Below are 14060 nucleotides of genomic sequence, written 5' to 3' on the forward strand. Positions count from 1 at the left end.
AGGTTCGTTCCAACTCAAATGATTCTATGATGAAAGGCACAAAACAAACTCAAGTGCAATGGACAAATCAGTAACCAGGGGAGGGGAGTACTGGATGAGAATGAGGAAAGGAACCAAGGCAGTAAAGCACACTGTTTCAGCCATGATACTTGGGTCTGCAGAGATGGTTGGTTGTAACTTGGATGTTGGGCAGTGGCCTTGGCAAGTGCAGGAGTCCATACAGAAATGAAGGTGTAAGAAGAGACCAGCTAGGTGAGATGCCCAGCCTAGAGATGGGCTGCGTTATCAGGTGTGTGATGGATTCCTCTGTACAGTTTAAAGCAGGATGTGAGATCAGAGGTAAAGAACAACAAAACTCTTAGTGAAAATGTAAGATTGGGGAAAATAGCAGTGCTAAATATAATTTGCACAGTACTAAGGGAACATGTTAAATACATCTGTAACTACAATGCAATGCGAATTATTCATTACCTGGTGTCTATTGCTTTGTAAGACAGGATTTGATGCTAGGCAGAATTTAAGGAAGTGTTATCTTCTCAATAGCAACTCAGCAACTTTTAGATGTGTATCTTTGGGGGGGAAAAAAAAAGCAGTGGACTCAGACAACCTCGTGGCTAGGATAGTGTCCAGACCCTTATTGTGTATTTTGAAATGGAACTTTCTAGTTCCAGAAGAGAATAAATTTTGGCATGCCTGTTTTTAGAAAGGGTAAGTGGTATAACCTGGATCACTGTAGAGCTGTCACCTTGAAATTAGTTCTGGGCAAAATTGATTTTTTTAGAGCTTAATGTACCAAATGCCTAATGATCTATTTAATAAGGATTAATGCTTATTAACGTGAGTCTAGCTGGAGGGAGCACTTGTTCTGTTAACTTCTATCTTTTAAGGCAAACTAAATCTCTAAGAAAACTATCTCGAATGGTACGTCATTTTGACCAAAAGACCACTGAGGGTTAGTATTAATCAAAAACCAACAAAGAAACATACGCACAACAGTCTGTTCTCAAATGCTGTCACAGGCAGAGCTAGTGTATTATTCATGGTTGTAAACATGCCAGGACTGTCTGAAGCATTGTGTCATGGCTGAGTTATGTCATACGATATTACTTTAAGGAGTAGAGTCTGTTTTATAAATCCAAATTTAAAAAGCAATTAACAGTGAAAAATGGAGTCTATTGTTGTTAATTGCTGTAGCAGCAGTGCCTAAGAATGATACAGCCAGTAAAGAGCAATGGTCTCTTAAAAAAAACAAACAGAAAAAAAAACAAAAAAAACATGGGTCATTTATTTGTTTTTTTTTCCCATTAGCCCTGAAAAGGAACATTGTCACTTTCGGACATCATCTGGTTACTGCTTTACAAACAGCAGAAAGCCTTAGCATAGCATCTTTCTTCTATTGGAAAGAGGTTGCTAGCAAAGCTGCTTCTGGAAAACATTCCCTTACACTTTTTGATTGTCATTATCTCAATCTTCCACTTTCTCCCTGTGATTGTATTATTTTAATTAGACATTCTAGGGAGCGGTTTTCACCGTTAGGAACTTGTGGAAATGTTTGAGAGAATGTTTTACACTTTTGCAATACTTGTTTTTTTTCCAAAATTAAAAATCATCCAAACAGGGTATACTAATTTAGCATAACTCATAAAATTCACTATTTAAAATAAATTATTTTCAGACTCTAAAGAAATATTTCCTCTTTGAGGACATTACTAGTTAACTAGTATTCAGTAGCAAATAAAACCAGGGAAATTGTTAGCTGTAAACACATTGACACATTCTTATTCACAAAGTTGAGCCCTCCTCTGTCAGCTGTTAGTGAGCATTAACTCTCTTCACAGGTGCCTGGTGGTTTTCCTCACTTGTTCTCTTAAGCCAAGGTAGGTATGAATACATATTACTGAAATATGTGCAGGCAAATTAAAACTGATCATGTAAAGTATCTTTTGACTGAGAAGAGTCTTTAAATGCAACTTAAGTAGAATATGGTAGGGCAGGATCTAAAATATGGTGAGATGCGAGTTTTAAATACGGTGGGGGGAAGCTTTGCATAAACAAGTATCCAGTCAGATATGGGTTGTGCATTTAAATCACATCCATGAGAGACATCAATGGATGTGGTACCATATTTATGTTCCTATCCCAAGGCATCCCAGCAGCCTGATTTTCCAATGTCACTGAAGGAAGGAGAGCAGGTATGGAAGGAGGCAGGTAAAGCCAATGTCTTTCAGGTGTCCCGAGTTCAATATTCAAAAAATCTAAAGCTGTAACCTTATTGTACCTGAAAACCTTGGGCCTTGGTTAGAAATAATAAGCTTATCTACCGAATATGTTTGGTTTAGTAATGAATTGTTCAATTTTCCAGTCTGTTTTGATGAGAAGTGTTTTCAAGCTGAGTGTGTCTGTAGCAGGCTGATGTTGATGAGCTGCACAGCATGGGGTGAAGGGCCAGGTGATGAGACTTAGCACGGAGCTCATCTGCAGTTAACTGTCAGGCAACCTCAATTTTTTTTTCACATTTAGTGTCCTTAATTTGAAGACAGAAACTTGCTGGGCTTCAGGCTGCTTCCTGGTGGATCCTTTGGGAGAGCTTCCCAGCTGCTGTTTGTCAGTCCTGCTCTTGTACTGCACTAGCAGAATTCCTGTGCAAATCCATGCACTATTACCAAAAATAAGTTGGAAGATGAACATAGCATGGATATAAGGTCAGCAGCTTGAATAAAACCCACTTGAACCAGTGCAATCCAGAACTGTGGGTGTTTTTCATGTATGTATATAAAACAAACAGGAAGTAAAACAGCCTGCTGAACTTGGAATGCATGTGTTTTTACTGGCTGCACTATACAGAAATGGAGAGCTGCATAGAAGCGAGGACAGCTTTTCAAAACTTTGGCAGGGACAGGAAGCTTTTCTTGACCAGTGCTGAATCTTGCTGCGTTGGGAAATAAGTGAGCTCCTTAGTCTTACTGCAGCACTCTTCCTTTATTTTTTCCAATTGTTTATATTCTGAAGATAGTAAGTAGAAGGACACAACAGAAGCATTTGCTTCTCCAGTCTTTTGTGATGAATTGAGTTGAAATCCAGTTGTCCACAACCTGGGCTCTGTTAGCTTGTCTGCTGCTCCCCTTGAGGAGTTCTCTGCTGCTGTAGCTTCATGATTCACCGTCACTGGGCATACATGAAAGAGAAGAAACACTAGCATCATGCTGCTTGGTCACTTCTCTCTTGCATGTGAGCAAGAGCTGGTCCAGCTTCTGCTGGCTAGAGGCTATCCTGCTACCAGGCATGGACTGAGAAATCAAATGTAATCTTCCAGTTTAGGAAAATTAATTTTACTTCTTGATTATTTTTAATGTTAAAACTGATAAATGAATTTTCATTTTCTGTTTTCTGCCTAGGTAGCTTACTCCCTGGTACTTTATCAAGAATGTTTTATATGCACTGGAATAAAAAATGCAACTTTTGTTTAAAGGGCCACAATCTTAGTATTTTGCTTTTTTTTTTAATGTTTTATTAAACTTCATGTAGGGTGATCCGTTATGTCCCAGTCTGAACTCATAATTGATTACCTGGTGAAGGGGGTGGCTGGTGTAGGATGCATAGGTGCAAGCAATTCACCCATGCTTCTTATGTGTCCCTGGGTCCAGCCCTCGCTTGTTTAAGGGATAGAGTCTGAAGGGAAAACCTTTCCTGGATGAGGGCTTCCTAAGGAGAGTTTGAAAGCCAGAGACCCTCATCAACTGTTGGGTGAGTCAAGCTTTTCTTCATATGATTATTGATATTCTTAATGTTACTTTGCCTGATACTGCAAAGAACTTATCAGAAGCAGTTTTACTGCTTCCGAGAACCAATACTATACTACAGTCTGGGAAGAGAGAATTTGCTTTTGACCAGATTTGATTCCTCCCAAACCTCATTTCATTAGTTAATCCTTTCCTTTTTGGTCAAAGAAGAAAAACAAACAACAACAAAAAAAAAAGCAGAGTACCCTGTCGATGCAATGAAGTGTGTGTGAGAGGGCCTTTGCTTAATTGAACTCAGCAGTCTCAAAAGATGGGTGTTGTGCCTCTCTACCAGAGGAGTAAAGGTGCACAAGCCTTTAACTGCCTCCTGTATGCATGGAAACTTTGGATGTGATTTCAGCACTAGCCTTCAAAGGCAAGATGTGTTTATACAAAACATATCAATGTGCATATATAATTGTAACTCATTGAGCTTTGGTGTGGAACAGCTGAACACCACCTTGAAGGGAGTCAGGTCTACAATCCTTCACAGCCTTGATGCTCATAAGTAAGTTTTTGCAATATAATAGCTTTTTGTTTTACTTTGTGGCCTTTCATTTTCCTTGCTCAAGAGATGCAGAAATAGGTATTTATCTGCACACACTTTTTTGGGCACTATTTGGTTAGGGAAAAGCAACTGTTTTTGTCTAATAATAACAGAATTGTTGGAAGGCACCTCTAGAGATCATCTAGTCCAACTCCCTGCTGAAGTGAGTTACCTGGAGTTTGTTACGAATGTTCAATCACGGAAATGAATGGGAAACAAAAAATGGTACCACTTCAACTATGTTTTTACTTTAAAATGGAGCATGTTCCAAAATTGCATGTAAGATGAGCTTAGCAAATGTAGTCGATTAAGATAAACCCTTAATTTCTGTTTTCTTTAAAATTTTATATTTAAAAAGTCACCTACTCTGTCAAGTAGTTTTGGAACAACATTAATTCTGAAAATAACAAAATGTCATTAATGCAATGTTTTGTCTTGGATGCTTTCAAAATGTAGTGTTATATAAATAATAGCTCAAAACACTTGAGCCTTAACAGAAACTTCCAAGCACCTTGCATGAAGAAGGAAACTAATGCCCAGACAAGAGTGTTATGTCAGGCACTGAGAAGTTTCCTGTACTGAATCTCAATGATTTAAAAAAAAAAAAAAACCATATGGGGAAAAAACTTGGGAAGCTGATCTGAGTACTGATGTTAGCACCTCAGGCTGTTGTGACAGATGCCCAATCAGCAAGGGAAGCTCTGTCTGTGCCATCTGCTTGTCTGTCCCACACGTTTGCTGCTGCAGGGTTAGTTAGGGGTTTACAGACAGTCACTGATTTAAAATTGAAGGAGCATCAAAGCATTTGAGCTGGAGCCTAAGTTCTCATGCATAAAACTCTATAAAGTCTGCCTCCTAGTTGGTCTATTTATTATATGGTTTAGAAATGTGGTTATCTTGGAATGACTGGCATTGACTGTATTTCTACAAAAAATATAATGAATTCCAAGTACCTTGGATTGGCCACTGATTCTTTTTCTTCTTCTCTTACAGTAGGTAAACATTCACAATCAGCTGAAAAAACATAAGAACCAAGATGATTATTACTATTGGCTGTTAGTCTATGTTTATTTCAGAATTGCATCAACTTCTTTGTGCAGTGACTCTGGGTAGATATGCTCTTCTACATCCTTTTATCTGTAAAATCTCCATGTTCCAAGCAGCATAAGTGTTACGTTTTAAATCCCCTTTCCCTTAGATAGTCATTATGGTAATTTTGTTTGTTAGGAATACTTCAGGTTTTTGTGTATGTATGCACAAATTCACTCCCTAGGAGGACTGTTTTCCAGGAGCCACCATGGGGGGGTGGGGGGACAATTTGTTAATTCTCTGCTACTGCTGGCTCCACCCATGTTTTGTATTGCATTTGGGGTGTAGGGAATGTTTTATAAAAAAAAAAAAAGACAAAAGGGTCAATACCTTCTGTCCAGAGAACTGAAAGTTATTTTACAGCACTGCTTCCCCATGTGCTGAGCTTAATGCCTTTATTCTGCTAGTGTCTCTTATAATGTGTTTTTTTTTTTACCAGAGGTTACAGACTAAGAAGGTCAAAGCCCCATCATGTGGCTGGAGTGCTGTACTAACACAAAGACATGCTCCAATGGGTTCTGTATCCTGAAAAGCCTGAGGAGGTCAGGCAAATGGACTGTTTGCATGGAAGGTAAGGGACCAAGAATGAGGAAATACGCTGGTTTCAGTATTTCCTAGCTACTGCGAATCTGTTAATGCAGATGCTTGAAAGTGTTAGCTGTGAGGGAGTAGAAGGTGCTTCTGATGAGAGGTACAGAAAGTACCAATTGCTGGCAGATTGGCTGGAGAGGATGCAGAAGATGAGGAGCAGCAGCAAAGAGCAGCTTGCTCTTCATGCAGTGAGGATGATACAAGAAGCCACACCAAGAGGGGAGGGATGCGGTCATAAGATATTTGCAGCAATTTTAAGTAAGCAGTGTCTGAGCTACAAGTAAATACTTGTTTCTTCTACAACAGCATGGTGTGGAGCACAGATCTGTAGGAGCTGAAGACTGGAAGGATTGAATGGTTCAAATAAACTACAATCTATCATTAAAACGTGTGTTTAAAAATATAAATTCTGTTCACACTTGTATTTACACGTGTCTACTGCAAACTCAAAACATTTATGATATTCCCTCACGTTAAAAATCTCCCACACAAACTAAAATACTCCTCTGAACAATCTCACCCTGACATTTGTGCTGCTATTTCTGTAGAAGAGTCAAGAACACAACTAAAAATTCTTTAGGGAAATCAGTGACACAAATATAATGCCTTATGTTGCTTTTCTATGTGTGGGATTTATGTCAGCTAAAAAGAGGAATGATGGAGTAGTGAGGTTACCACGTACCATTTTTGTTCATGCTGTTCATCCACTTATCGAGTTCTTCCATTTCTATTTCCATAACAGAGGGTGTGTCCTCTTCGAAAATAGGGCTTGAGAGGAGGGGGGAAAAGGCATTACACAAAAGCTGAAATCAACAAACTGATAAGAACTGTCTCATATTCCAGGCATATATAAGCACTCTGGAAGGCCATCCTAGGTGAGTGACCTGGGAAGAGGTCAATCTGAAGGGTGTATGAAGGCAATGGCAGCTAGCAGATGTCAACAGTTGGGCTGTGCATGGCAGGGCTTGCTGGGATACTAGGGCAGAGAGTGGTCTAGGGACAAGGTGGTGTGCCAGGGGGGGCCTGGGAGTGGAGGGGTGGCACAGATATCCCAAACTCCTCCATCCTGCAAATAGCAAATTGGCAAACAAATGTGTTCATCTGTGGAATTCATAGTGTCCTATCATCGCTGCTGCTCCAGTGATTGAGTCTTGTTGTAGCTTGAATAGCAGTGACAGTGACTTGAAAGGGAAAGGTTATAGCTATCCTAATTCTGTATTTATTTAAATGTCTCGATTTAGTCTTCTCTTTAGTGCTTGTTCTTGGAGTCACATGGTTGAAGTATTATTTTAAGCAAATTATTTTTTTTCCATTAATTCTATTTTGTATCTTCCAGCACTGATTACCAAGACAGCTTGATAAAAGTTATCACTTGAGTCAGAGCTGTGCAGTTCTTAACTGTGTTTTGATTTTTTTTTTTTCCAGCACAGCCAGAGAGTGGGAAGGTAAGCTTGAAAACAGGGGAGAGCGACACAAAGCTTATACTAAGTGGTAGAAAAGTGATATACACACAGTTTACCTTTTCACATTTTCACTCCCCAGCTCATCTGGAAAAGAAGAACAGTGTGAGTTACCTTGTTTGTGTATATTCACTGTATTATAGGATAGTCTTAAACAGGGTTGTTTCAAATGAGTTCTGTTTACAAAGGGTGTAACTGTTCCTTCTTAGTAGAAAGACAGAACAACCCACCCTGCTTGCCTGCAGTTTTCACAGCAACCCATTTTTAATCCTGGGTATGCTGATGGAGCTCATCATGAGCCCAGCCTCTCTGAGAGTGGGTGGATATCAGCATTGTGATGGACAGGAGTGCACAAACGCCCAGTTCACTAGCAAGGCATACTTATATGCTATTTTAAACCAACTAATATTTAAGAAAACATGGCTTGTGCATACCAATGCCAGTGCCATTGTTAATCCCCTGCTGCAGAACCCCCCAAGATCATTGATTCATCCACCCCCTTCCTCAGTGCTGCTCAAAATCCCACCTCCAAGCAATGGGAGCTGTGTGGGAGATCCTAAGATGATCTCTTGTGCTGGAAACTGGAAATGGGCAATAAGGTACCTGTCTGGGAACTGAGAGTTTGCTAGGAGGGTATGTGGGCTGACATAAGGCAGGCACAGCCTGAAATTGCCATGGCGAATGCCACCCTCATGAATTCATCAATTGCCTTCACGACAAATGTACCACCACTTCAGAAGATCATTTATGAATACAATGCCAAAGCATGGTTTTTTGTTGCTTTATGCTCCAGAACTGCTGAGTTCTCTGTTGAAGGTGGCTTCCTGAAACTGCCTTCCTTGCTGTAGCCAGCAGCCAGAGCAGCTGCATGGCCCTGACTCACGTGGTTGGCACTGTCCAGGGTCCCTTACAAAGTTCCTTTAAAATGCTCATGCCTGTTCCTATTCTACTGAAGCACCCAACAGTCTCACCCTGCAGACAGTGTAAGGCAGGAGTAGTGCTTGATCCCCCTTGTTTGAAGTTGTTGAGCACAAAGATAAAATTGTACGGCTGTGGCCCCATTCTGTTGTGGGTATTGTGAGGAGCTGCAGCTTGGCACTGTGGATCCATGGTCACATGGCGTGAGCTGAGAAGCAGCTACAGCTCACAATGTGGGGCTGCTCCATGCCTCTCCTTTTCTGCACAAGAGACGTGAAACTAAAAACAGAGGCAAGCATCCTGACGCTTGAAATAATTTGTTAAATGATGTCAAGTGTGTGGTAAAGATAGTTTCCCGATGCCCAAGAAGAGAAGTTTACCTTGCTTAGACTTTTTCCTGTTATGGACTATTATAAAAATGATGACAAGTAAGACGAGCAGGGCCAGCACCACTGCAGGCACAGCATACACTAAGACAGATGGCTCTTCCGTCTCTAGACTCCCGTTACTGCTTGTGTCGCTCAGTTCAGGGCTGGGTGTACTTTCTATTTCCAGGCTGCCTTCTGTAGGCCCTGCAGTGACCAGCACTGGCTGGGGGCTGCTCGCAGAGGTAGGGGACACGGGAGGTGCAGAGGGAGGAGGTGGCACTGTAGCAGTGGGGAATGCAGCTGTTCTGTATCCTGAGCCGTCTTCGTCATTTTCAGAGTCTGCCAAATACAGGGGAACAAATTAACATTTTGTGGGTTTCATCGATGTTATCAATGACTCAAAGCGTGCAGCTTTGCTATTCATTCAAGTCTTAAGAAAGATAATCAGTGAATGCATGCACACACCTGAATTCTTGGCCTTTGGATGCTAGACTAGATGGCAAGTCTGCCACAAGTCTCTACCTCAATGTGGTTCTTCAGCTGACTTATTCAAGGACACTTTTATGTTACTCCCCACTTTTGGCAAGTTGACATCATGGCACAGCATTTATGCCACAAAGCAGGATGGAATGGCATGACCTCTGCAGTGACATGATTGTCTTTGCTGTTCTCAGGTGCTGGGCAGATAAGAGTTTCCACTTGAGTTAGCCAGAGCTTCAGGTTTTTAGCTCCTCATTGCTGGCATTTCAAATCTCACAGGACAATCCGAAAGCACTTAGCATTTAAAATGCTTTGGTAAACACATTAATCTTCATAATGGCCCTGAGAGATGAGCAGTTATCATCTCCATTTTACAAATGAGACATCAGAAGGACAGAATGCTGTCCTTCCCAGGGACACTGAGAAAGGGAGGAAAACTGAGGTAAAAACGCTACCTTTTGCTTCACCCACCCTGTAACATCCTCACCTGCCACTTCTGTCTCAAGAGGGAGCTGAGCATCCCACGGGACTGGATGCCAGGGAGCCCAATTTCAAATGACTGCAATGCTCTGAGTGGGGCAGCAGCAGCAATCTATCTGCTTCTTTATGCCAGTTATCGTGCAGGCATTGTTTCACCCTCTCCTTAAAGCTCGGAAAGAATGTTAATACTTATTAAATAACAGGTGATACTTCAGTAAGGTATTTGCCTACTATGAAGGACACCAACCTCTTTCACTGCAGCACGACAGTGTGAATGTCAGCTCTTTGGTGGCAAAAAGCTTCATGTCAGTAGCCTCCATGCTGCGATCTTCCCTATTCAGCCAAGAGCAAAGCACAGCCTCTGCATCCCTGCAGGCAGTGACTCCTTATGCATGTGCTCCTGTGATCTGCTGGCTCTCATTAATCCTCTCATTACAGAGGATGGGAAGAAGAGTGTCTCTCCATTACTCTTTTTAGCAACCTGACTTCTCTCCAGAGGTAGTTCATAGTCCCAGCGTTTGCAGTTCCTCCATTTATACCACGTATGTTTACCTCCATCACTGTATGTGGCCAGAGAGCTGCCGGCAGGGCAGACACAGCGCTGGGTGCATTCCTGCAACCACTATTTTCTCTCTGCTGTGGCCATCCCTCTGATACCTGTCAGCTGCCTGGGCTGGTAGATGTACAGGGACAAGCCTCTTGCTAAAAATAGTGCAGAGGGGAAAGGGTGTGGGGGAAATTGTTTGTTTTTCATTTACTAGTCGAACTAAGATAGATTTTTCTAATGTCTGAAGCATGAGGTGACTCTAAAGCAAAAGCAAACAGTCACATCTCATTAAATGCAGCACCAGGCTTTCAGCTGCAGCATATGCTGTGTTTGATTTCCAAGAGAGACATTTCCAATGTCTCCACTCCTTTTTATTTGCCTATATTTGAACTGCAAAGCAGATTTCAAGCTATCTATCTCTGCATGAAATAGAATTACCTTTTCTAGTCTCTGGATAAAGAAAATGGCAAATCACAGAAAGGAGTGACCTTGTCGACACCTATTTTTGTTCACTTTACATCATTCCAGGGACAAAACACAGTCTGTTTTGGACAAGATTTCCTCTCACTAGGGCATTTTCTTCGAGCAATTTGGCTGTCTTTCAGCATCAGGGCAGCTGATTGCACAAGGTTCCTGCAAGCACCGTGCTCTCATTTCCCTTGTTTCCACTGTAGCTGTGGCACATCCCATGCTACCCTGCTGCCTGCTCTGGTCCCCAGCACGGGGATACTGTGATATCTTTGCTTCCGAGCCTGCCTTTCAGGGCATGCAAAGGGAGCTGAATGTCCCAAGCAGCTTTTGTACCAGGCCCTGAGCAGCTCCGCAAACAAATAGCATTTCTGCTGTGGCTGCATTTCTTCCCCTGAGGTTTGTGTTGAAGCTTGGAAGTGGCAATAGGAGCTGTCGACAAAGCAGGCAGGCAGACAGGTTTCTGGTTGTGGCTGGATGAGAGGCAAAATAAAACACTTGGAGTCAGCACACTGAGTTCTGCTGGCAAGGGCCCGTTCTGCCTGCTGGGCTCTCATCGAGCTTGTGGGCTGCAATCTTTGAGGGGAGTTTTCCAACCTACACTACAGCTCCTACTTGCAGAAAAAAGAGGGCTGGGAAGGACCAGGTCTGAGTCAATGAACAGTCAGGTTTAGTAATTTGGGAATTTTTGGTTTCTCCATACTTTCCTGTAAGTTATACAGCACAGCAGCAGGAAAACTTGGAAGAGGGAGGCAAATCCAGCAGAGTAAGGAACCCCTCCACTCGCAGCACCACTCCCAACCTCTGCCCCTCCTGGCAATGCACTCCCACGGCTCCATGCCATGCGCATGGTGGCTTGGCTGTGCCTGACTCACCCCTCGCCCTGTACTGATCTGAGCGCAGCCACTCCCTGCCATGCCCAGGGCTTGCCTGGACTGCATGCTACAGCAGGTTGCTACTGGCGCTGCCGCAGGCCCTGCAAGGCACCGTGAGTATCTCAGGGCAGCTGCTCTGTCAGCTGCAGGCAAGAGTCCATTAGAGAGGGATGCTTGGAAAGTGCTGTCTGGGTGTTATCTGGAGCAGGAAGCCAGTGTTTGAGCTCCTTTCTAGGCAATAGAAAGCTGTGCTCCCACTCCACCTAAATGCTCTTTTAATGGCCAGTGTTGTGTGTTTGGTCATGTGCTTGGAGCCATACTGTGAGCTTGCAGCCTCATCCATCACCTTGAAAGCTACAGCTTTTCCAGAGCAAACTGTGCTTTTAGTTACAGTTTGATCCCATGCCCTTCCAGCTCCACACCAGTGACATGCAACTCTGCCGCATCCAGACACATGGGTGCATACCTCTCAGTGCTCCCTGCTCTCAGCAGAGCTCTGAAATTAATGATTCAACAGCTCTAGGGGCTCAGCAGCAATCATGAAGTCTCTTAAGGCATTACAGCCAGGGGTCACTTACTGAAATTTAACATACATGTCCCCCTGCATGAAGCCAGCACTGGCACCTGGGCATGCTCACTGTGCTACTACCGAAGGAATTGCAGAGTGGCCAGGACAAAGCTGTCTGTGCATCACAATCCAAACGGCAAGGCAAGAGTTTAACAAGGCCCCAGTGCAGTGTGAGAACAGGGTTTATAAGGCTGCCATCTGTCTGTGCTGCAGGGTCTAATCACGCTCTCATCGCTTGTTGTGGAAATGCTTTCTAGATAGCACAGGTGAGACTGCAGGGATCCCAGAGCTTCTGAGCCATGTCTAGGCTGGAGGAGTCAGGAGGAAAGCTTCCAGAAAGCTGCTGCTCTGTCGATCTGTGAGCAGAAAATGGTGAGTGCACAGGATGTCCTGGGAGGGCCGGCCAAAGCAGAACTCACCCAGCCCAGCTGTGGCTTGTATGAGTCCCTATAGAAACTCGGATCCCTCCGAGTCTGTTCCTCCTACCTCTCTGCTTCGCTGAGACCTCTGCTCTGCTCTGTTCCTGATGGGATTTTTCTTCCCATGGATGCTTTGATCATGAAGCACGTGCAAAGCCTGCAGCACATTTTCCTGACATGCCTGCAGCACTGCGGGACTGCCTTTAACGCAGGCAAGACCAAACCATTTTTTAACAACTCTTACTTCATTCTTATAGCTAAGCACGATCACTAACCGCGATAAGATCTGCAGCACGCCTGGAACCTGCAGCCCGATTATACAGCCTAGAATAGTACTGACTTTCAGGAAAAAAAAAAAAAAAGAACAACCAAAACACAACCCACCTATTCCTCCCTGTGCACAGCTTTAACACACTCCCAATCCACAGCAAGGCATCAGGCAGCGGCTGGCGTGATGCCGGGAGGTACTTCGGCCCCACCAGGGGAGGGCTGTCCCCACAGGGCAGCCCCGCACCTCAAGCTGTGAGCTGCACGCCCATTCCAGGAGCCCTCAGCACTCAGAGCTCCTGAGCACTCAGCAAAGGCAGACCGCCAAATATTGATCTCAGCACTGGCTGTTCTTTTGAGTTTCGGATCATCAGTGCTGCAAAAATCAGAAACTGTCTTTTAAGTGGAAGCAGAGTTTGAGTTTGGTCTTCAGCTTTACTATTGCATACAGTGAACAGTATGGGTGTGGGATTGGGAAGATACAAGAAATGGTTCATATTAGACCCAAAAGGGGTAATGATATAGACTGGAGACGGCAGTTCCCACAAACCTAGCCTGATATTTCGGATTAAATCTCCATCACACAGCCTTACATCTAAGGAAATGCAATAAAGAGAAGACACCGCCAGGAAGGAGCCAGGCAAGCGGAGGTGGCACGCGGCTGCTGGCAGCAGCAAGCAAGCTCCTGCAGGTCCCCTCTCCCTGAGGCCAGCTGCCAGCTGTCACCCCCCAAGACCCCACCAGCTCCCGGGGTCCCCGTGCCAGGGGCCACTCACCGCCTTGGGCTGAACCCTGCCAGACCAGGAGCAGGGCGCTGAGCAGAGGCACCCAGCCAGGCACCCGCATGCTGCCTTGGCCTGCGTGGCTCTCTGCAGGCTTCGGCAGAGCATTTACATTTCCTGTTTCCTGCCCCCGGTGCCTCCGAGTTGTGCTTCTTAGGGAGATGGGCTCCGTTTGATTGTTTTTAGGAAGTGATGTAATGCCGTCCGGGCCTGTCAAGCAGGCAGGGATTGCAAAAGCAAGAGGAGGCTGCTCCTCCAGCTGAGGCACCTGTGTGTGGGCTTCCCGCCCTCTCTGCTCCCGCCTGCTGGGACGGCCCTGACAGCATCCACTGCCCTCAGCACAGCGGGGCCAAGTGGCATCCACACCCTGCATGGTCTGTGCACAAACACCACGCGTCTGTGTTAGGCTGGGTGGCTTCAGG

At 44.1% G+C, this 14060-nt stretch overlaps 1 protein-coding gene and 1 long non-coding RNA gene across 2 annotated transcripts; one reads left to right on the forward strand and one right to left on the reverse strand.

The window, feature by feature from the left end:
- Positions 1-1008: 1008 nt before the first annotated feature.
- Positions 1009-13828, reverse strand: TMEM154 (transmembrane protein 154). Its single transcript, XM_010709553.4, has 6 exons — positions 13633-13828; positions 8765-9091; positions 7526-7553; positions 6689-6774; positions 5280-5340; positions 1009-3165 (listed from the first exon to the last, which is right to left on the reverse strand). Exons 1-6 carry the CDS (start codon positions 13700-13702, stop codon positions 3150-3152), a joined length of 588 nt encoding a protein of 195 aa, XP_010707855.2. The 5' UTR covers positions 13703-13828; the 3' UTR covers positions 1009-3149.
- Positions 3468-6388, forward strand: LOC104910548 (uncharacterized). The gene is made up of 3 exons (XR_793183.3): positions 3468-3744; positions 5855-5986; positions 6313-6388. It is a non-coding gene; the product is annotated as an uncharacterized LOC104910548 (long non-coding RNA).
- Positions 13829-14060: the final 232 nt, after the last annotated feature.

This window comes from Meleagris gallopavo, chromosome 4 (genome assembly GCF_905368555.1).
Source record: "Meleagris gallopavo chromosome 4, MGAL_WU_HG_1.1, whole genome shotgun sequence".
Taxonomy (NCBI): Eukaryota; Metazoa; Chordata; class Aves; order Galliformes; family Phasianidae; genus Meleagris; species Meleagris gallopavo.